The sequence below is a fragment of the Lupinus angustifolius genome, chromosome LG08 (genome assembly GCF_001865875.1).
Source record: "Lupinus angustifolius cultivar Tanjil chromosome LG08, LupAngTanjil_v1.0, whole genome shotgun sequence".
In the NCBI taxonomy this organism is placed as follows: Eukaryota; Viridiplantae; Streptophyta; class Magnoliopsida; order Fabales; family Fabaceae; genus Lupinus; species Lupinus angustifolius.
The window spans coordinates 25,483,172-25,508,360 of record NC_032016.1 but is presented as its reverse complement, the minus strand read 5'-3'; the positions used below and the strand labels follow the sequence as shown (position 1 = coordinate 25,508,360).

The 25,189-nt window shown below is 33.8% G+C and overlaps 1 protein-coding gene and 1 long non-coding RNA gene across 2 annotated transcripts; one reads left to right on the top strand and one right to left on the bottom strand.

The window, feature by feature from the left end:
• On the top strand, positions 5,666-24,107 carry LOC109355625 (histone acetyltransferase HAC1-like). The gene is made up of 18 exons (XM_019598869.1): positions 5,666-5,772; positions 5,883-5,953; positions 10,489-10,736; positions 11,222-11,336; positions 11,553-11,688; positions 11,931-12,407; positions 12,758-14,556; positions 15,695-15,991; positions 16,073-16,351; positions 16,718-16,846; positions 16,936-17,136; positions 17,384-17,526; positions 17,641-17,953; positions 18,171-18,310; positions 20,611-20,689; positions 21,033-21,425; positions 23,309-23,526; positions 23,607-24,107. Exons 3-18 carry the CDS (start codon positions 10,549-10,551, stop codon positions 23,719-23,721), a joined length of 5,022 nt encoding a protein of 1,673 aa, XP_019454414.1. The 5' UTR covers positions 5,666-5,772; positions 5,883-5,953; positions 10,489-10,548; the 3' UTR covers positions 23,722-24,107.
• Positions 9,188-10,221, bottom strand: LOC109355626. Its single transcript, XR_002108676.1, has 2 exons — positions 9,808-10,221; positions 9,188-9,777 (listed from the first exon to the last, which is right to left on the bottom strand). It is a non-coding gene; the product is annotated as an uncharacterized LOC109355626 (long non-coding RNA).

The following is a 25,189-nucleotide window of genomic DNA, read 5'->3' as shown; positions in this document are numbered from 1 at the left end:
GGATTTTATGTATCACTAAATGTTTTTTGCTCTGAAAAGATAAAGCTGCCGCACAAATTTCTATAACGGAAAATACCCCATTCTTAATATAAGCTATATAATTCTTTACTTAAAATGTTAAACATTTTGTAGCCAAAGTAACCATGTTACTGGTACTGTAATGGTAATGGTTCACCTATTTCACCCCACTCACAGAAGTACTGTTGCCATCATTGTCTCTTTTTCGAAATTAAAAGTTTTGAAGAGTGGTAAACACAAACTAAGGCCCACCTCATCAAAGAAAAGTCCCAAACCAGTACAACTGACCAACTCTTGTATTGGTTCCTCAACTAATTGGCATTTAATTAATTGGGAGTAATAATAAGATGATGACATTGTTAGGAGGGATGAATTAGGAATTAAGTATAAGGATGTTGAACGGTCTCACCTCCAATAAATAATAATATATTAATGTTTGTCTATTAAAAAATTAATGTGCATTTAAAGTTTTGAGCAGTTAAATTAAAAAAATACAATAGATAGGTGTAGAACCAAAGACAGTTAAATGCATGAACCACTTTGAAAATATTAATGTACATTTAAAGTTTTTGAGCAATTAAATTTAAAAAAAAATACAATCAATTCGGGTTGAACAAAATAGATTATGGACTTTAATAGAATCAAATTCAAACAAAAAATAACTCCAATAGAGTATCTAACTTAACAATTTTTTATCGAACTGAATTGAGTTAGTGGAAAATATATACCAGCCTATTATTCATAAGCTTGGAGCTAAGCTCTTGACTGGTGAGAGTAAAATGCACGTTTTGTGTATGTGAACTTTTTGGAAAGGATGAGAACATCACTATAATCAGTGAGCATTAGGTTTGATATGCTTTATTTTCGTTTGGATGTAAATTGGTATTAGAGCTATGATATATAATACTGTATTTGATATTATAACCTAAATTAAACTTAAAAAATTGACTTGAAAAAAATTTAAGCTTGTTTTTATGATTAATATTCACCAATCTATTTATTTTTTAAAACTTGTCAATTAAGAATAAAATTAATAATTTTTATGTACTAATTTGTTTACTCTTTACTTTTATTTAAATTAAAAATGTTTGCTAATATGAGTAATGTTCCTTTTTTAGTTAGAGCAAATTAGCATATGGTTTTTTTATGAAGATACCTTTAGCCTTTATTTGGTATGATAGAATTGGAGTGAAGAAAACATAGTAAGATAGATTAAAGAGAAAATGATAATTTCTCCTTTTTAATTATGAAGTGAGAAAGAAATGAGAGAATAAACAATTTATGGGATCCACCATAAGTTCTTTCTCTTCTAACTTAGTGAGAAAGTGAATAAATAATAGTGATTTTATATAAAATGTCAAATTCATCCTTCAGTTTTTTTTTTTTTTTACTTTTTTGTTTTAAGAGTATAATATCTATACATGAATAGTGTAAAGATTTATACATAGTTAATGCATCAATCATGTATTAATTTAATCTTAATTAATAATAAATGATGATTGAAAATGAATGGTGAATGATATAATAACAGTGTAAAAGAATCTTACACTGTTAGTAGATACACTTTTTCAGTTGTTTAAATACTGGTAATATACATTAATAATTTTAATATATAGAATTATTAACTAAAAACAATTGAAAGTTTATAATAAAATATATATAATAGTAAAATTTATAATTTAAATTTTTTAATAATAAAATAATATTTTTTACTATCTTTTCTTTATTTAAGGATATTCTTGTCATTTAAAGCTATGAAGCACGGATTCGCCAAATACCCTTGCGTGTCGGTGTCCGACACGTATCCGACACAGATATGCTCAGATTTGCGAATGATACATGTCCATAGAGTATCCAAAAATAAAATAAAAATAAAAAAATAAAAATAAATATCAAGACACGTATCGGATTCGTTTTCAACAAAATATAGGATATATAGATTTGTTTTTATGATAAGATAGATTTGTTTTCAATAAACACTCACTTATTCAAAGGTCACATCATATCAACTTACCATCACACCACATTGACTCTCAAATAGCTGGTACTTTCCGATCCATAACATCGCCGGCCGATGCTTAGTGTTACTGCCTCTACCGCCATAGGTATGTTGTGAAGAGCAAACATAAAAAGACTTACCTTTCTTCTTAGTTTCTTTTCGCTTAGTATGTTTATAAAGAGAAGAGGATGTGTGAGTATTAATATAGAAGATAAATAAAGAGCTTACCTTTATTTCTTAATAGAGAAGAGAAGAAAGAGGGTACGAGAGAAGAAGAGGATTTACACTTATAATTTTATCGTATTTTATGTATTTTTTATTAATTTATACGCGTATCCCTGAATGTATCGTATCCTACATTTTGGAAAAATATGTGTCGACGTATCGGATACGTATTGTATCCAATACATGTATCCTTATCTGTGCTTCATAGATTTAAAGTATAATATTGTCTTTCGTTTGTCACTTTCTATCCAACCAAACAAAAGACTAAGAGAAGAAAGTACATATTTCTCTTCATTTTCTTTCATTCTTCTCATATATCAAACATTACAAGAATCTACTCAATTTCTCTCATTTCTCTATCTCATCACTCTCTTTCTCATCTATTTTTCTGTTCTTATTTTCTTTTTGCAACCAAATGAAGCCTTAATGATTTGTTGAAACAAGTTTAATAAGAATACTATTTCAATAAATAGATTCTCTAAAATTGTAAAATAAAAAACTTAAAATTCTCTTTCTCTCACAACATTCTCCAAAAAACATTGTTGAGTTGTTTTCTCCATCAAAACCACCATTTTCACCAAGCAAAATTATAACCAGTATGTTTGCTATTTTTTCCATATCAACTTCATCATTTTCCCATCATCACTCATTTGCAAAACTCATTGTAGCGCTATCATGCTACCTTCTTGCATTATATGTTGTTTTCACATTGTCCACCACCTATTTGCCAGTAGTAATTGTTCCTTACTTTAAGTTTTTAGGTTATTACAATGTTTTTTTTTCATGTATATTTTTGTCATTTTTTGAAGAATTAATTTCATATTTGGATGATGAATTTAACATTTGGATGAAAGAAAAATATATGATTTTATACTGAAGTAAATAAGGATTTTACTGAATAAGTAATTTAGTTTAGAGTAAATACTCATTTTAATCCCATATATTTTTCGATCTTATCAGTTTAGTCCTAAAAAAGGACTTAAAATGGTCATCAATATAATGCAAATAAATATAATGGAGTTCTCATCAATGCCTTTTAGAGAAAAAACATGAAAAACCAGTTTAAAAATAAGGATGAGGAAAGTGCTAGTACCTCGTATCATCTGTTATAAAACTGTATCTAGATCGATCGCGTGGATATTATCTTAAAACATTAATTTTATGCTTACATTATTACCTAAAAGAAAGACAAAATACGATTTTTATTTTTTTGTGTCTGACAGGGAAATATATGTTCCTACGTATCTCTAGATGCAATAGAAAAATCAAGACTACGTAATTCTTCTAGAAAATGGTTGATTGATTGATGTTTTTTTTATAAAGTTAACAAGATAAGATAGTGCGACAATACATTACTCTTATGGTGCACTACGTCGTCTTGCTTTAGACAACATAAAGTAGCGCTATAAGGAACTACATATAATGCACTACTTTAAATTGATTTTGCTAAATTATTATTTTTAAAAATTAATAAGATGAGGTAACGCGATAAGACATTAGTCATATAGCGCACTAAGTCTCTCTGCTTTAGACAACATAAAATAGCACGACAATGAACTAGTCCTATAGTTCACTATTTTACATCGCTTTTATTAAATTATTTAAAAAAAATAACAAGATGAAGTAAGACAACAAGAAATTGATCATATAATCCACTATCTCTTATAGCTTTAGACAACATAAAATAGTGTGATAATGAATTAGTCTTATAGTGTACTATTTTACATTGCTTTTATTAATTTTAAAAAATACATAGTAAGATGAGATAATGCGACAACATACTAGTAATATAATGCATTATCTCTCCTTATTTTAGATATATAAAATAGCGGGACTAATCTTATGGTAAACTACTTTATACTGTTTTAAAATTTATTTAAAAAATTTAATGACACAAGGTAACACAATACCTATAATGAGTTATCTTACCTTACTTTTAAAATTTATTTAGAAAAAATATAAGAAACAAAAGCAATATGACAAAACACAAAGCCTATAATGCACTACTTTATCATGCTTTATACAATATAAAGTAGTACAAGAAAGTACTAGTCTTATAGTGCAAAACTACTTGACCTTGCCTTTTAATTTTTTTTAATTTTATTATTATTATTATATTTTTTAATATAATAGATAAATAACATAAATAAATAAATAAGAGGAAAAATAACAATAACAAAAAACAATAATAAAAATTTATATACTTAAATTAAAATCCAAACAGTAACATATCCATGATATGACCAAATGGTAAATAGAATATTATTAAATTCAAATAAGAGTAACATTAAACTCATCACTAAACAAAGACAAAATTGGAAATACACAATATCAAACATGAAATATTGATAATGTCAAACCAGAATAAGGATAACATCATGTAAACGAAATAAATAAATAAAAAACTAAAAAATAGGATGAATGCAAACCCCAACTCGTGATTTTGGACATTTGACGTGGAAGAATCATGAACAGTGGGAACAACAACCATTTCATAGGGACAACGTCATCTCCATGAGAGACTACACTATGATTTCCTCTTTTTGAAAATGATTTGCCTCTTTTTTTTTCTTTCTAAGGTTGCCTTTCTTTTTTAGAATAGATGTGATGCTAAGTTTAACACCTCCTGACTAAATTATCAATATATAAGATGATAAACTAGAGTTACAATTATTAATACCAATGATTATACTTTATCTTTTATATCAAAGTTTGTACAATTTTATAACTTAAACAAAATGATCTTTATAATAAAAGGTCATCAAGTCATCATATGTATGATACTTTAATATCATTTTCAAATTGGTAATAAATAAACCCCATATGTGCATTCAAAATACATAGTCTATATGCTTTACCATTAATATCATACTCAATAAATAAACATTCACATACTCTACTTGATAACTTTACCCCCTTAGGGCCTTGAATCCTAAAATATGGCAAACACCCCCAAGTTTTTAAATAGGATAACTTAGGTGGCCTAATTTTGAGATATCATAAAAATATATTTTTATTTTAGAATTTAACACTTATTAAGTAAATAGCATATCATCAATAAAATTTCACCCACAACATTATAAGTAAGATGAACTTTTGAAATAATTTTACACTTTTAAATTTGGGCGTATTTCATAAATAGAATGATTATTCCAGACAATTTTGTGCATTTAAATTATCGTTAAGAGTCTTTTCAAAATACTTAAATGCATTTATTATAAAATTTTATAATTAAAAACTATATAATTCCAAACAAGAAGGAATAACCACTTTTTTTTTTAAATTTTGGTGTTTCACATTTTAATGGGTTAAAGAATTCAATTATTATAACCTCTGAAAAACTTTTTGAGACTTATTTAAAATAAAAAATAACTGTTTGAGATTCATTTAAAATAAAAAATATAGTCGCTAATAATGAAAAAAGCTTAAAAACACTTTACACGCAACACACCATCACACGAATCCTCCACACAACCGACTCTGTTCTGACTTTGTCAAAACCTTGGATTTGTTTGTGACTCTCATAACTGGTGAATTTTTTTTTCTATCTGACTTTTTCGACATATTCTTTAATTTTATGTTATTCTATCTCTTAATTTATTTGACCGCGTCTTCGTCTTCTCGGATTTAATTTTTTCAGATTGTCGAAGAACCCTAAATCAAGATTCCTTCGTGGTTTTCATTTGAACCCGTCTTCTCCAATTCTGAGACGTAAGTGCTTCCCTCTCAGACCCGAGTTTGAATCGCTTCATTTTGTTTTTGGCGCCTTATTGTTCTCCGTTTTTTTATTCCTTAATTTTTGAACCCCGAAAAGAAAATGCGTGTTACATTCTCGATTTCGTCTTCATCTTCTCAGATTGTCGAAGAACCCTAAATCAAGACTTGTTGGTCATTTTTTTTCACGTAATTTTTACTTTTGAACTATTATTTAATGTTGTGTTGCTACATGCTTTGGTAGATTATGCATATTTCACGAGTTTGAGATTATGTTTTATAATCATATACGCTACATGCTGCAACATGTTTTTTGGGGTTCATAATTATGTTTGCTATGAGAAAATATGGATTGCACACATTTTGATCTGAGGAACAAATGGAACTTCTGAAAATGAGTCAAATATGTAGAGATTTTGAAATGAGTCAAATATGCAGGGACTCTGAAATGAGTCACATAACTCTGAAACTCTTAACTTTAGTTGGCCTCTACGTTAGCAAGACATTTCTGCTATTTAGCTTTGGTATATTTATATGTTGGCATGCATAAAAATATGCATAGTATCATATTAATGTACTATGAAGGTTCTTTGCAAGGCTTTCTTCAAATTGTGTATTGTTAGATTTAAGTTGGCACTTTTTAGAGCAGGTCATTCATAATAGCTACCAGTTTTTCATTTTTTTAGTTCAAAAAGGAATATGTGAGCTGAATGAGTTGCAAAAGCTGCATTTAAGGTTTTCTTCAAATTATGTATGCTTAGATTTAGTTTGGTATTTTGGTCGTGAAACTAATTCAATATGTGACCAATTTCAATGAGTGCCATGTGCTGTCTGGTTCCGATGTTAGGAGAGACCTCCTATTTGCTAGAATTGGAAAAAAATTAGAAGTGCCATGCAGCTGATCCATTTTAGGAAGTAAAATTTAATGAAATCTTTGAGGCATAAAGTTGGCCTCAAGGAATACTTGGAATACAGGTTGCTCACTTGCTTGCAATTGGTTTTGCAAATGTTAAGAAATGTTGCAAATTTCTTCTTCAGTATTTTTATTTTTTAGTGTATTAAGATTCAAATAAAGAGCATTGTTAGATCCTCTGTGATTTTCTGATTTTCTAGTTATTTCTGTTCCCTTTTATTTTTCAGTTATTTGTAAACACAATGTCACTAGAAGTTATCATAGTTGAGTTGTCATTCTCACCTTGAGGTTATGTTTTGTGGTTGTTCTCTCATGACATAGAGAGAGTATCTATATGGTATTATAGTTAAATCTGAAGGAAACACTACCTTTGCAAGATATTTTATGGCTTCAGAGATACTTTAGGACAATTAGGTACAGGCCTGGTCTTGTATAATCTGTCTTTTTTTTGAAGTAGGGCTTTCATGTTTCATTTTTTAGAATAACTGGGCAGTTGGTAGACCTATTACTGAAACTAACGATGATGCATCTAAACTATGTATAAATTTCTTGCTGTGCGTGAGTAATGTCAGATTTTAGTCATTGCAACTTGAGAACCCTGTAATCAGGGTGCAAATTCTTAAATAATATTGGCAAAAGTTAATAGTCAAAAGAAAAAAACAAAAGGCAAGAATTTTGTCAGTTGTACACACAATATTATCAAAGTCTTAAAGAGAAAGGCAAAATATATTGAATGCAAGCAATCACTATAAATTTTGCTGAATTCTATCAATCAATGTGGTGTGGATTGAGTTCATATAAATTTCGTGCATATAAGAAATGAGTTGAGACAAAGCTCGTAACCAAAATCATTCGAAGTTTGTGCTTGAGCCCGATCAATATCCCTTTCGATTATGCATTTCTTAATGTTTCTTCTCATTTTTATGATTTATCGCTTCTTTTTATTTTCGTTATTATAGTTCTTTCATGGCAACATTTTGTGTGTGCCTTAATTGGAGATGGTGTCACCGTCTTTCGTCTCTTCCTACACATCAATAGAAATTTCAGTTCTCGTTGTTGCATTCGTTGATACTTTTCCGAATCAATATCACAATTTCAAATTCGTGTTCGTCTCTGTACACAATTGTTTACCTTTTTAGATTTGTCAACTCATCATCAATTTTCAATGATCCTTTTCGGGTGTTATTTGATTTGATTCGTTACCTGAGCTCCTTAAAATATATATCATTTTGATTGAATTTTATAATCTAAATTTTCTCATTCAATTACCAATCACGAGCAAAGGAGGATCAACTATGCATGATTTCATATGAATTCATTTCTTTATCATCTAATGCAAACCAAGTCATATCTGGAATACAACAATGATCAATCCTTAGTCTTACTAGGTGTGAATGACTACATGGATTGATCGACGTCATAATACTCTATCATATATCATGTCCATTACAAAACATTGATATCTAAATATTTCTAATCGTTTCACTTATGGTTTTTCTTGGGCTACCCCTTCCTCTAGAACATTGTGACATGATATGCGGTACTTTTTGGTATGGGTACACGATACATTACTTGTGAAATCCATGCTACATGTGGGGCATACTTATTTGGTATACTGGTTGAGTTTTTGGTTCATTTTAGTTATTACTTTATATTTTTTTTATTTTTTATATTATTATATTTTTTATCTAGTTAAATAGACATTTGTCCACATGTTAAAAGATTAAATGTAAATTACTAAGCCCATTTATCTTCCCAAAATAATTAAACAAGTCCATTAACTAAGTAAGCCCTTTCAGATTTTAGGGTATTTACTTTATTAAGATAAGTTAATAAATAAATCCATTAGCTAAGCCCTTTCTCCCTTGCGTCTGCTGCATTATTCATCTCCCTTGTGAATGCTGCATTATTCATCTCCCCTATGAGTGCTGCATTTCTGCTGCTGCGTTTTTACCTTGTCTCTTCGTGTAGCTTCAAGCGGCAACAATGGTTGTCTCGAATTCATGAACAATCATGTACCAAAATGCTGAACAAATGTGAATTGGTTCACGTGAATTGATTCAAGGTACGCAGGGGAAGGAAGCGAATTATATGACCATGCTTTGGAAATTGGACCAACCTCCATTTACTTTACTCTCCTTATTGAGGCTTTAACGGTCTCCACATATGTCCAAACCACCTAAGTTACGATTCTATCATATTTTTATAATAGGAGCTTCCCCAACTTTCTTCCCAATACATTTATTTCTAATCTTATTATGTCTAGTGTGTCCACTTATCCAAATTAACATTCTCGTCTATGCTACATTGAACTTATCCTGTTGTTGGCATTTTACTGCCCAACATGCAGTCCATATAACATTGTGAGTCTTATAGTTGTGTTGTAAAATTTCTCCTTAAGCTTGAGTGACACCCTTCTATCACATGTGATACCTGATGCAATCTGCCATTTTATCCATTCCGCTTGAATTCTATGATTTATACATCTCCCTCAATTTCTCCGTCATGTCATATGATTGACTCAAGCTAGTTAAATCTAGTGACTTGAGTATTAGATTATCTCCATTCTTTACCTCTATAGTAGAGTTTGTCTCCCTCTTGCAAACTTATACTCCATAAATTCCGTATCTCGAATCATACGAAAACATGTGCTTCTAAAACTATATACTACATTTGTACTTCATATATAATTCCTCTATCAAATCTCCAATAAGTACAATATCATTTGCAAAAAGCATGTATTGCGGTACCGATTCTTGGATATGCTCAATAAGCACACCCAAGACCAATGTAAATAGGTAGGAGCTCAACGTTGGCCCATGCTGTAGTCTTATAACAATAAGAAAATCTTATGAAACCCCATCTCGTGTTCTCACACCTGTCTTGACCCCATCTTGTATTCTCACACCTGTCTTGACCCCATCTTGTATTCTCACACCGATCTTAATCCCATCATATATATCCTTGATTGCTCAAATATTCAAAACAATTCATCCTGGGGTTTTATTGACTTAAATTGAAACTACAAGTGCAAAAGTTGCACTAGCTGATCTAGAATGGCAGTCAACATACAATGAGAGCTTAACCATAGCTCTTACTAACTGAAAGTTTTACAACAGATTCTAAAACGTAGCTCTAACTAACTGTAAGCTCTTTTGTTAGGGACAATGTTTAGAACAAGACTCTTCAGGTCAGGCACATACCAATAGAATTTTGAACTTGAGATGTTCCAACCAAACCCTTGTCTACAACAAGATTTACTATTCTAAGTTATTGATTTTCTTTCCTTAGATACTCACCCTGGTTTGGGGGGAGGGGGGATTTGAGAAGTAGGTTATGAAAGACTGTATTCCTGCATAAACATCACCATCATCATTTGTACAGTTAACATATTATAATTGAACATCTCAGCTTCCAGTTTATCTTTCTCTATTCAACCCCCTCCCCCCTATTATCTTATATTGCATTTCTTACAGATAGAATTATGCTTAAATTTATAATGTTTGCCTGTGTTCAATTTCCATTTCCTTTATGATTTTGATAATACTTTGTGTTTGCACCACTAATGAAATTGTTGACTTTTGATTTACCTTTTGACTTTGAGCTCGTGGCATTACAGGTTTCTGGTATTGGTGGAGTGCTAGCCAGGGAACATTTTTTATTTACATGATTAATAAAGATGAAACTACAGCCACATACTCCAGGGGGACAGGTACCTAATCAAGCAGGCTCTCAGTTGCCTGGACTGTCACAACTAAATGGGAATGTCCTCCCTCCCCAAATGCCAAATTTAGGTGGTATACTGCATTCAGCAATCAATATGGACCCGGAATTTCTTATGTCACGCTCATCTATGCAAGAGAGGATGTAAGTTTTTGTTTCCTTTTTATTGATATTTTTCATCTGCATTCCATTTGTGGTAATTCGACTATATTGTTTATTTTGAGGAATGGAGACAAAAAAATTCTTAAAAATTCACTACCATGTTGCAAGTGTAAACATAGTCATCACAACTGTAGATACGCCTATAAAGGAAATGAAATAATTTTTAGGGTTTAGGGAAAATGAAATAATTTTTTGTTGGTACTCAATCGTTATGAGGTGTGTGTAACTACTTTAAGTGTTTTATTCAGATTGCAATAAACTATAGTGCTTGCAATGACATTTGCAGTGTTCCCGTTAGTATATTTTCTGTAGTGGTGCAACGACATTTGCTGTGTTCCAGTTAATATATTTTCTTTATTGTTGCAATGAGCCAATGACATTTGCAGTTTTCCAGTAATCTATGATAATCAATTTCGTTCTTGTCACTTTTACTTATGTCAATTAACATTTTACTTTCTACCTTCCAGCTGTGATATTATATTGCAACGACAACAACAGCCAGTTACAGAAGTACATAGAAGGAAAGTTAGAGATCTTGCAAAACGCCTGGAGGAGGGCATGTTAAAGTCTGCTCGCTCTAAGGTTTGATTTTTTCCCGGGCCTCTAGCTAACCTTTTCTTCTCACTAATTGGAGATATCTAAATCTTCTTTCTTAATTTTAAGTATTTGAGATTTCTGATTCTGGAAGCAATAACTTGTTTAAACTTTCCTAGTTTTTTGGGGTTTTTGGAATGTTATTTGACTCTGTCTATAATTATTATTTTTGGTGTTGACAATGTTTTGGAGTTGATCTTTTAGGAGGACTACATGAACTTGGAGACACTTGAGACTCGTTTATCTAATTTCCTTAGACGAGCATCAATGAATAATCACAACCAACAGTATCCACAGCTTGTTGGCTCATCCCCAATTGGTACAATGATACCAACTCCTGGTATGTTACATCTTCCGAATTCAAGTATGGTGGTTACATCTTCCATGAATGCCTCAATGATTGCTACCAGCGGGTGTAATAGCTTAGTATCTTCATCTTTCAATAGTGTAAGCATGTTACCTGCTGGTGGCATGTTTAGCAGTTCCTTAAATAGTTCTGATGGTAATATTAGGTCTTACAATTCTTTACGAATCGTTTATGCTTCGGTTTCCTTCTCCTACATTATAGTCTATCTATTGCAGGTTTGTCTAATGGCTATCAGCAGTCTTCTACCAGCTTTTCTGTTGGGTCGGGAGCAAACATGTCATCAACCGGGGTGCAGAGAGTTGGAAGCCAGATGATTCCCACTCCTGGATTTAATGTCAGCAGTAATCACTCACACATGACTATAGATTCTTCTACAAACAGCAGTGCCTTTTCTGGTGTAGATTCTACGATGGTATCACAGCCACAGCTGCAGCAGAAGCAGCAGCATGTTGGTGGCCAAAATAGTCACGTACTGCAGAACCTTGGCAGCCAAATGGCTAGTGGAATGAGGTCTGGTTTAATGCAAAAACCGTTTGCAAGCTCAAATGGTGCTATTAATGGCGGGCTGAGCTTGATTGGAAACAATGCAGCGAATGAACCCAGCACTTCTGATGGCTACGCATCAACTTATGTTAATTCCCCTAAACACTTGCAGCAGAACTTTGATCAAAATCAGCAAACAGTTGTGCATGGTAATCCTCTTACTCCTTTTTTGTGTGGATAAATGAATTGCATTAAGAAGAAGGAAACATTACAACAAGGAACCAAGACTTGTTCAGTTTCACCCAGCTAACCAATAGATAGCACCAAACAGCTGAAGTAAAAACTGAAAAACTAGGAAATTTTTTCAGTTCCAGGCTAAAATCCCTTTTATTTTATGAATGAATGCACCCCAGACTTTTACCTCCAAAGTAGCACCTTCACTGAGTTGTATAAACTTTTTAGCTAAATTGTTGTTTGTTGGGTGGGTTTATGTCTGTGTGCATGTGCTCTTTTTTCTGATATTTGCATCTCACAAAAAGGGTAATAATGGTATTATCAGGTGATGGGTATGGCTTGAGTAATGTTGACACTTTTGCTTCTGGAAATTTTTATGCTTCTGCGACGTCCTCTGGGTCTATGATGAACACTCAGAACATGAATTCAGTTAAATTGCCATCAATTCCCAAAACCAACTCAATGATAAGTGGTCACTCAAATTTGCATGGCATGCATCAGGCTGCTAATGTAAAGTCTCAAGCAATTAATCCATCGGAAAAGTTGAATTTTCAGTCTTCATTGACTTCAAGAGATGATCTTCTGCATTTTCAACAGCAATATCAGCAAAGACCCCAGCAATTTCAACAGCCAGAGCAGTATGCACAGCAGCAATTTCAACTGAAGGTGCAAAGTCAACAACGTCAACATTTGGTCAATAGTGATGCTTTCAGTCAATCTCAGATGTCTGCCAATCTAGAAAGCCGAGTTAAGTCTGAGCCTGGAGTTGAACAGCAGAAAGAGGTGCTTAATTCTAATGTTCCTGAACAGTTCCATATGTCTGAGATGCAGAGTCAGTTCCAGCAGAACTCATCTGAAGATTGCTCTAGGGGTGCTCAACATCGTTCATTTCCATCTGGTCAGAATGATATGTCCTTATCAACACCTCAAAATTCACAACAAATGTTGCACCCACTCCAATTGGTTGCGGAGTCTCGGAATAATTTTAGCTCTCTTACCATTGGGGCACAATCCAAATCAGTAGTTCCAAACCAATGGCCTCAATCTCAAGATGGTAACCACATACCTGGAAATATTTCACATGACCAACATCTTCAAATGGATTTCCATCGAAGCATACCAGGCCAAGGTGAAGCTCAATGCAATAATTTGTCATCAGATGCATCTATTATTGGTCAAGCTGCTGCTTCTAAAGGCTCAGCTGAGCTACTAGATTTGGGCAGTGCTATAAAAAACGCACACAGAAATCAACAGAGGTGGCTTTTATTTCTACTTCATGCTCGACGATGTTCTGCCCCTGAAGGACGATGCCAAGAACGCTGTTGTTCTCTGGCGCAAAAGTTATGTAAGCACATAGATGGATGCACCATGCGCCATTGCCCATATCCTCGTTGCCACCATACTAGGGTATTGCTTCATCATTTCATAAACTGCAAGGATCCATGTTGCCCCGTATGTGTTTTTGTAAGAAACTATCGACGCACATTTCAACTCAAGCCTCAGATTCGTCCAGAAGCTGAATCAAGTTTGCCAATTGCAGTAAATGGATCCTGTAAATCACACAATATTGTAAGCCCATCGCCTAGATTGATCTCAAAGCCTCCGCTAGTTGTTGAAACTTCAGAAGACCGGCATTCATCTCTAAAACGCATAAAGGTTGAGCACAGCACACATTCTGTTAATCCTGGAAATGACAATTCTGCTTCATCTTTTTCTGCAAATTGTGAATCACATGTTGCCAGGGATTCTCAGTCCCAAGCCTATCCCAGTGCTGAGATGTCTATCTCAATTAAACCTGCACTTCCGGAAGTTAAGGCAGAAGGTCAAGCACATTTGGTAGACATAAAGCTGAGCGAGATGGACATGGATAACAATAATGCAGAGAAAAAAATGTCTGGTGGTGAACCTGTCACATATAATGAATCTGCTAATTTAGCTAGGACAGAAAGCATTAAAAATGAGGAGACTGGACAAGGAAAACAAGAAAATGCTGTACAGCCTTCTGAAAATGTCGCTGGAACCAAATCTGGTAAGCCAAAAATAAAGGGGGTCTCCCTTACTGAATTATTTACTCCAGAGCAAGTCAGGGGACATATCACTGGCCTCAGGCAGTGGGTTGGCCAAGTAAGTCTTCTATACTCATGTTTGTTTGTTTTTTCACAGGAAAAATTTATGTAGTTAAACAGTTGAAACTTGAAAGTATCTGTAGTAAAAACTTGTTCCATTGTGGGTTTAAAACTATGGAACTTCATTCAATTCTTTAGTTGCATTGATGTATAACACGCTAACTGAACATTAACAATCAGATAGGAAACCAAATAGACCGGGTACTGTCTTTTATGACAACTAAAATATGGTAATTTCGTATCACGACATTATCCTTTCTTTTTAAAACATAAATAAAATAAAATAAAATAAAAAATATTAGAATGAGTAAATGAGTACAAAGAAAAGATAAAGTGTAACAATTCTATGCCAAAGCTATGTGATTCTTTGAAAGAGAGCATGCATTGGACAAAATGGAGAGTCTGATAACAATTCTATGCCAAACAAGTATTTGGAACAATGATTTTCATTTTATGTACACTACCACAACAATGTCCCCTCTTTTTTCTGACCAAAGCCCATGAGAATAATTAAGAGAAAACATTACAATCTTTTAGGGTATCCCAGAAGTCATTAAACAAACCATAAAAGTCCATTCAAAATGTATCATCTAGACAAGATTTTGAAATGTTTATCATGTTATTACATTGCTTTCTTTAAATACCAAGGTGCATTTGTCTCTTAAATATCTATGTTCAGTATCAAATGAACTTTGGCTTTTGATGTATTTATGATATATTATAACTACCATGCATTTCATCATTTGACTCATGCTGTCATTTTGTGTGAAAATATGATTTCTCATGCTTTTGTAGAAGCTTGATTTCTTTAATGCACTTTGGCTTTGTCACACACTTGGCTTCACATTACACTGTTTATATATTCCTTCTAAACGACAAATGTTACGATGGCATGTTAAACCCAAATGTACTATTTTTTAATGCTATACCTATTATTGTCCCATTATTTAATAATACTAAGACATGCTATGGTATCTCTCCTAAAGCTGAGCTTTATAAATAATTTTTAGGGTTGGAATCAGCTAATCTTACTTGGTCATTTGCTATATTGCTATGTGACATGCATGATTTCTCTAATTATCCCTTGTATCCAAATTTTATTATGACGTTTCTGTACTTCTGTTTTCCTTTAACAGAGCAAGTCAAAAGTAGAGAAGAATCAAGCAATGGAGCACTCGATGAGTGAGAACTCCTGTCAATTGTGTGCTGTTGAGAAGCTTACTTTTGAACCACCACCTATTTATTGCACAACTTGTGGTGCTCGCATTAAACGAAATAATATGTATTACACCATGGGTGCTGGTGATACACGCCATTATTTTTGTATTCCATGCTATAATGATGCTCGTTCAGAGAACATTAATGTTGATGGGACTCCCATTCCTAAGTCAAGACTGGAAAAGAAGAAGAATGATGAGGAAACTGAAGAATGGGTGTGTGCCATGTGTCATTTTGTTGCTTTATTGGAAGTTCATTTGTTTTATTTATTATTTACCATATTTTTTTGTGTGCAGTGGGTTCAATGTGATAAATGTGAAGCTTGGCAACACCAGATTTGTGCCTTATTTAATGGTAGAAGAAATGATGGTGGACAAGCTGAATACACTTGCCCTAACTGCTATATAGAAGAGGTTGAAAGAGGAGAACGCAAACCCTTACCCCAAAGTGCTGTTCTTGGAGCCAAGGATTTGCCAAGAACTATTCTCAGTGACCAGATAGAACAGCGATTATATAGACGACTAAGGCAAGAAAGGCAAGAGAGGGCAAGGGTTCAAGGGAAAAGTTATGATGAGGTGATTCATGTTGTGGCTGGATAGAATATGTTTGATTGGAATTTTTATTTCGGCACGACGTTAAGGTTGCTCGGCTTGTGACCTGGAGGTCGCATGTTCAAATATTGGAAATAACCTTTTCGCTCGCGAGGGTAAGACAACATATGTCTACCCTCCCACACCCCACTAGGTGGGAGCCTCATGCATTAGGCATCCTTTGATACATATTAGTTCTTTACCTTTTTTAAACTGTGCTGTTTCTTCGGTTTGTTGTATATTGATTACTACACTCCTTGCTAGCACACTCTGGTTTTATGTGGACTACTGATTGCATTGTGGTGTGCTCTTCTTGTGATATATAAAACATTTTCACTTGGATGCTACCAGGTGCCTGGAGCTGATTCGCTTGTTGTAAGGGTTGTTTCATCTGTTGACAAGAAGTTAGAAGTGAAACAACGATTTTTGGAGATTTTTCAGGAAGAAAATTACCCAATAGAATTCCCATACAAATCCAAGGTAATTGGGATGTTGCTTTATTAGACCCTAATGTAATTGAATCATTTTCATTAATCATGAATATTGATGCCCTTAGCTTTGTATTCCAGGTAGTTTTGTTGTTTCAGAAGATTGAAGGTGTGGAAGTCTGCCTATTTGGCATGTATGTTCAAGAATTTGGATCTGAAGCTCAATTTCCCAATCAGCGCCGGGTATATCTTTCATATCTGGACTCTGTGAAGTACTTTAGGCCTGAAGTTAAAGCAGTGACTGGAGAGGCTCTCCGGACGTTTGTTTATCATGAAATCCTGGTAAACTTTAGTCACTAATATCTTGTTATTATCATGTTTAGGGCAAGCCTCTTAGAGGACATGGGTTCAAATCATGCAAACAGCCTCACCGCTTGTGAGAGTGGGGTTGTGTACATCTACCCTCCAAGATCCCACTAGGTGGGAGTCTCGTGCACTGGGCCATTCTTTTTTATCTTAGCCTTATCATGTCTGTATCTTTTTGGAACCCTATTGTGTAGATACTCAACTTCTGACTATTTCTTTGTAGATCGGATACCTTGAATATTGCAAGAAACGTGGTTTTACGAGTTGCTATATATGGGCATGTCCTCCATTGAAGGGTGAAGACTATATTTTATACTGTCATCCAGAAATTCAGAAAACACCAAAATCTGATAAGCTTCGGGAATGGTGAGCATATGGTCTTGAGGATATACACAAAATATATCTAATTATTTTACTTGTACAATGTGATAAGTTTATTCATATCTAACTTCAGTTCCTTTTGTGAACATTTCTCTTCAGGTATCTGGCCATGTTAAGAAAAGCTGCCAAGGAGAATATTGTGGTTGATCTTACCAACTTATATGATCATTTCTTTGTATCTACTGGTGAATGTAGGTCTAAGGTTACAGCTGCAAGACTTCCGTATTTTGATGGAGACTACTGGCCTGGGGCCGCAGAGGATTTGATTTATCAGCTTCGCCAAGAGGAAGATGGAAGAAAACAAAATAAGAAAGGAACAACTAAAAAGACTATAACAAAAAGGGCTTTAAAAGCATCTGGTCAGTCAGACCTTTCTGGAAACGCATCGAAAGATCTGCTCCTTATGCACAAAGTAATTCACTGTTTAAATATATATTACAGATGCTTTTTTCTATTTTGGGTAAATGAGGTTTCTTGCAAACAATTTTTTTAGTTTTTGTATATGTTTTATTACCATATCTTCTAACAATAATAGCTTCTCCTTGCTTAACGTAATTTAATACTTATGTGTTAGGTTCCTTATGTGTAATAATAATTTGTTTCTTACGAAGCTCTTGATCTTTCTACAGCTTGGTGAAACCATTAGCCCGATGAAGGAAGATTTTATTATGGTTCATTTGCAGCATGCATGTACTCACTGTTGTATTCTAATGGTGTCTGGCAACCGTTGGGTTTGCAACCAGTGCAAAAATTTTCAGCTTTGTGATAAGTAAGGATTCTTAAATCTATCTTCATGTTTTGTCATGTGATTTGTCAACTCCAATAAGTTAAACATATATTATTATCAGTGTTGTTAAATAGCCGCCATGGCTTTTTTTAGCCAATCGCCATTGGCTATTTCAAAAAAATCTGTCATATGGCCTTGTCTGCCATTTACACGAAAGTGGCACCATGGCTGTATAGCAGTGGAAGCGCCATGGCAGAAAAGGCAGAACTCAATGTAAATGGGCTTTTCTAGGTAGGTTTGTTGTAATAAATAGCACACCGGGATGGGGTTTTAGGCTCAATTCTGGGTTAAACCCTAAATCCTTTCAATTTTTAGAAAAACTCTTCCCCCTTTTTCTGTCTCTACAGTCTACGACCAGCTTCTGTCTCCACCGTTAGTGTCGCCATTGTCATTTGCCGCCGCTGTTGTCACTGGCTACCGTTGTTCCCCATTGTCATCTGTGGTCTCTGTTTTCCATTTTCTTTATTTTTCTTAACTGTTATACTATTTATTTTAAAACGAATACTCTATTTTTTTATGAACTGCAATTTTATTTTTTAGTAAACTTTTAATTTCATTAAACTGTAATTCCTATTCCCTATAATATATTTAGTTATATGCATAATCTGTATTCTCTATTTTTTTTCCGAACTGCAGATTATTTTTTTCTCGACTGCAGTTTAATTTTTTTTTTCTGGATTGTAGTTTCTATTTTTTTCCTGGACTGCAGTTTATATGAATATATTTATATATATATATATATATATATATTTAATATTCTAAAATGCAGTTTGTTTTATCTATTGTGTTATATTTTTAAATTATATTTTTTCAAATGATGATGTCCACTATTTGGCCGCAACGCTATGGTGGCGGAATTTTGGCAACCGCCATGGGCTGCCATTGACAACACTGATTATTATATATATCAATTGCTTCTTCTCTGGATAGAGAAAGGGGTTTCGTACTGCCATCCTTGAAGCATGGACATGTATCCTAGCTATTTTATTATCAATTTTTTAGTGAAGTGTCATGTCCCTGTGTGCATTTAATATCTTTTCTTGCTTGACTGCTGCGTTCAGTGTGTTGCTGAACTGAATATTCTTTTAGAAGTGATGCTGTTGTAATATTGAAGAGCACTAGTGTAGTGATCTTGAAGCAATCATTAAATTTAAGTGTTTTCTATACAGTGGAGACTTCAAGGAGTTTCATTCAGCAGGGACCTTCTAACATTGCAGTTTGTAAACCACCAGTTATAATAGATGGTTTATATTATGGGGGGTGGGTGGGTGGGTGTAGCGCTTGTATACTGTTGCATGTTACAAAGACAAGTCCTGTATAGTTTTAGAATTTCGGCTACCATTATAATCATGCTGTAGAATGGCATATGAAACCTCGCTATTATTACGTCTCATGTTTGGCTTCAGTTTTCCAAAATAAATTTCGTCAATCATAAGGCTGATGCCAGATAGTCCAAGTTTTGGTTGATATAGAATACATCTGATAAGCTTTTGTAAGGCTCATTTGGATGAGCTTTTAAAATGAATTCTTTTATGGAGTCTTTTTAGTCTAAGCTGTTTTGTTTAGATGTAGAGCTGAAAAAATGGTTTTTAGGTTTACCATTGTTTAGATGTTAAAATGTCAAAGTCCATCTTAATATTTGTGTTTTTCTAGTGTTTTTTAAAGGTCCATCCAGACATGCAAAAACTGAGCATATATACTTCCGTTTTAGAAATGGGAAAGGATCCACTTACTCCAAGAGTATGTTTAAAAAATTTACTCCACATCTTAGTCATCAATTCTAGTCTAATGTTTTAGAATTACTCACTAATACAAATCATTGGATTTCCCTAGAATTGATGGCTAAGACGTGAAGTAAGTTTTTACTCTTGGAGTAAGTGGATCCTCTCTCTTTAGTGTCATGTGTTCATAGCAGAGGTTGAGGAGTCTACACGGCGACTTAAATGTTTAACTGTTTGAATATCATTTTTGAAGCAGCCTTGTATTATAGAAGATATTTTGTGCAGATTTGGACAATATAAAAACTGTTGTGGATATTGTGATTATTGTCTCAAGAACATATTTACTTGCCATTATACTTTCAACACCATTTTAGTCATATCTGATTTACTGTTAGCTTCTCTTTTATGATGTTTCTCCTTCTCTTATATTCCTTGCCAATCGAACCAATTTTAAACTTAACCAGACAATTTTGCTGCTCAGTACTCACACACACACATCCTATCTTACCTTTTCAGGTAGTAAAAGATATTGTACATTGATATGATATAAATGTTTTTTAGGTGTTATGAAGCAGAACTAAAGCGTGAGGAGAGAGAAAGACATCCTATTAATCAGAGGGAAAAACACACCCTTTATCGGGTAAGTAAGCAAACCAATCTTATTTTGACATGTAAAGTGTGTGGTTCTGTGCAACAAGTTCATATCGGCTTATTGCTGTACAATTTTTATCAGCACAAGACTTTTAATCAACCCTGGTGTCTGCCTGATTTCTACTTTGATGAACTAACATTTTTGACAAATTATGGACTTCTAAATTTGAACTCATATTAGCATGTTTGATTTTGATCAATTTACACTAAATTTTAACTTTTGAGCCTAAATTATCTTGGTGCTCTTTTTATTTTAGGCTTTTGTGAGAGCCAATTAAGCTGCTGATTAGAAGTGAATTTGGATATTTTTTAAACTCAGCATTTTCTTGCAGGTTGAAATTACTGATGTACCAGCTGACACAAAGGACAAAGATGATATTCTTGAGAGTGAATTCTTTGACACTAGACAGGCATTTCTGAGTCTTTGCCAGGGAAATCATTATCAGTATGATACACTAAGGCGGGCCAAGCATTCCTCAATGATGGTGCTCTATCATCTTCATAATCCAACTGCTCCTGCATTTGTGACAACTTGTAACATATGCTATCTTGACATTGAAACGGGCCAAGGTTGGCGTTGTGAAGTTTGCCCTGAGTACGATGTATGCAATGCTTGTTATCAAAAGGATGGAGGCATTGATCATCCTCATAAACTGACAAATCATCCATCTATGGCAGATCGTGATGCTCAGAACAAAGAAGCAAGGCAGCTTCGAGTATTGCAGGTATTCACAGGATTTAATCTCTTTTTCCTGCGGATTGTTTTATTGCCAAGAATGCGCTTGTATCTACTTGGTTATATTTTATGTAGAGTAAGACAAGCGAGTTTGGCACATTTCATTCCTGAGCAGAACAGTTGTTTCGGGCTGGATGGTCCAACCACCACCCAGTAGCCAAACTGGTCCTGCTTCACTGTCCTTACCAAATTCCCTGCAAATCTCTTCTGACCTCAAAAAATGAGGGCATAACCTGTTTAATCTGGATTATCCGGTGTAACCCGTATTAAACCAGTTAAGACAACCAAGATTTATTATTTTTATTTAAAAAACTAAAATAGAAACCCTAAAATATTTCAGTTGCAAATGAACAAGAATAGAGGCAAACGGAGCATACACTAAAAAAAGAACTAGAATTGGGCTGAAATATGGCTGACTTCACTTAACCAGTTTTTTTATTTATTTATAAAAAGAGTAAGTCTCGATGCAACGGTAATGTTGCCTCTTAGTGATTAAGAGGTTACATTTTCAAATCTTGGAAACAACCTATCTACTTGTTGGGATGAGTGATAAGACTATGCATCTACTCTCCCTAGACCCACTAGGTAGGTGCCTCGTACACGGGGATGTCCTTATTTTATACTTATAACCGATCGAACCATTCAAACCTGAAATGGATGCTCTACCAGTTTGATGTCCGCTGCGGTTCTCAAAGATTTGTTCTAACCAGTTGAATATGTATATTCCCAGCTCTGGTGGATTTAAAATGATTTGAAACAGTTACAAGTAGGTAAAGTAGTGTAATGGCAGAAATAGGAGCTATCATGTGAAAGAGGATGATGGAAATCATATAGTCCCTTAAGGAGTTAGAAAACCCTGAAGTAGCGCCTGTTTTAGAAGCCTGAGTTACCTTTGGACATTGACTGACACTCCACAAGTTTATAGTTATAGTTGGACCACATAAGAGGTTATTACATTTTAAAGTGATTGAGGGAAGAGAGGTGATATAAATTGATTGATACCCACAGCATTAATAGGTAACCTAGGTACCATTACCCATGTATATTTGATTAGGATGAATAGTTGGTTGAAGAACAACATTCGAATCTGCTGCGACCTGTGAGATAATCTGTAGCACCTGAATCTGGATACCAATCATTTCTGGGAGCAAGATTATCAATGGCAACAGTCACTGTATAAGGTCCTTGTGGATCAGTAGCTTCAGCAGTTAAGCTAATAACAGAAAGTTAGTTAGGATACAATGTCATTAGCATAGTTGACAAGATCGAGATCTTACGTAAGATCGGAAGGGGTAGATGAAAACGTAAAACGTGGGATCGTAACACGGATCGTAAGATCCTACCAAATATTAATTTTTCTAGACATACATATACACAGGATAATAAAACCTTCAACTTTCTCCATTGCTATAAATAACAAAATTAACAAGTAGCACTTGATAAGCTTACACTTCCAACATCAAAATATATGCATACAAAAGTATAAGACCTCATTCTATTGAGTTACAGCTATCATCTCTGGTGTAACTGTCTCCTCTTATGTAAACTATATAAGACCTCATTCTATTGAGGATCATTCAAGTGTCATAATTAGAATATCATAGGTTCAGTTTCTTATTCTTTCTCTATCCATAACTTTATCTCTTTATAGTCTTTTTATTTTTACCTCTTGATCCTCTTTTTTGAATTTGCATATTTATCAACATAAATCGTTGAACGCCTTTTATGCTTTTAAGTAGCATTTTGACACTTGCATATTTATGTTTGATTTTGTTTCACTATTGCTTGCTTCTCTTGCTCATAGTTACCACATAATTTGATCCCCATGCCTAGTTCTATAGGTTCTTATGTAAATGGATATTTTAATTACAGCTACGTAAAATGCTTGATCTGCTTGTGCATGCATCCCAATGTCGTTCTGCACATTGCCAATATCCAAATTGTCGCAAGGTAAAGGGCCTCTTCCGCCATGGAATGCACTGCAAAACTCGTGCGTCTGGAGGTTGTGTTCTTTGCAAGAAGATGTGGTATTTGCTTCAACTTCATGCTCGTGCTTGCAAAGAATCTCAGTGCCATGTACCACGTTGCAGGTTTGTGGATCAGACATTGCCATTTCACTGAAGTTACACTTTGCCATTATTTACGTTTTTCCTTTTTGTGGTTAATTCAGAGATTTAAAAGAACATTTAAGGAGGTTGCAGCAACAATCTGATTCAAGGCGTAGAGCTGCTGTAATGGAGATGATGAGGCAGAGAGCTGCAGAAGTTGCCAATAGTGCTGGATGAGCAATTTGTGCATGTAAATATGAAGTGCTTTGAAGAAATGCTCAAGACAGAGGTAGACATTAGCTTCATCTATATGCTCTTACCAGCACATGACAGCCTTTTACAAGTTCTGACTGGATATGAGCTCAGCCATGTTGTGTTGCTCCCTTATGCAGGGACTAACCAGTAACCAGGTCTAGCGGGCTATATTAGGCGTTGTCTTGTTTATGTGGGCCGATTAGCGATTCTTTGATTGTGTAATTTCTGTATTATGCCAAATTCCCCATCCATCGGTGGCCGCTGGGAGTTTGATATCAAGTCATTTATAGTCCTTTTAAAGATTTGATCGCATTTTGTAGAATCTATTATTTAAATAAATAAATAAGATTACAATATTTCAACTTCAACTTCTATGCATAAAAATTCAAAAGAATAAGACATACTTTCATCCACCAGATTCAGTTGTGGGACAAAACATGGGTTTTATGCCAATGTTCCCATCGTCTTGCTAAACATAGGTCATCTTCAGTGGCAAACATTTTAGGAAAGAAGTCGCATTCTCCATCAGGGAAGCCACCAAGACTTTCCAGTTTTTGGGGCTAGACTGACTGATAGAGGGGTTCACCAATTTCATCCAGTAGGCTAGAAATGAGCTGTGCTAAAAATTCCTAAGTTGAACGGAGTTATGATAAGGACCAAGTAAGAGAGAAACAACATATTTAGGGTAAACTGATATTTTTTTCTTAGGGCTCACAATAAAGTCATAATGAATTGAATTAAATTTACATTTTTCCTAAGTTAAATTTGAGCTAAAGTTGAACTTATTTAATGAGCGGAATTTGATAAGTACACATTGACCCCTTAATTTTATGTGCCGCTCAAGTATCATGAGAAATTAATTTAAAGTTATGAATCTTTATTTGCAAATGTATATGATGTCTCAGAACAAAAACAAAAATCGTAGGAATTTGTTCTTTATTGTAATTACATGTGCATTAGCATGCATAGTCTAGCATGATACACATTAAAATTACACGACATATAAGTAAAAGGAGAAAATTATTCATTTCAACAATATTTTTGAATTTCGTACAAGTAGGATGACTCTTCCAATCGAAGATATCATTCTGATTTGCACTTTTAAATGACATTAGGAGCAATATTTATATGCAACTTTTTATAAAATTTAATATACATTTTTTAATTATAGATGTTTATAGGACAATTTTTTTCTCGCAATATTATTTCCTATCAAAACTATAGAATGACATAACAATGAAACTAATCATTTTTATAAAATTTGGTCGACGAAGAATTTAATTATTGTAATTAAAAAACTTCCAATACTTATTTAACAAGATAACATCACATGAATCCTCCCATCAAATTCTCTAAGAGTAAATTTTTTAAAATTACTCCTCATCTTAGCTATCAATTATAGGGATAGCTAGTGGTTTAGATCTACTTAGTATTAGAATGAAGAGTAGGT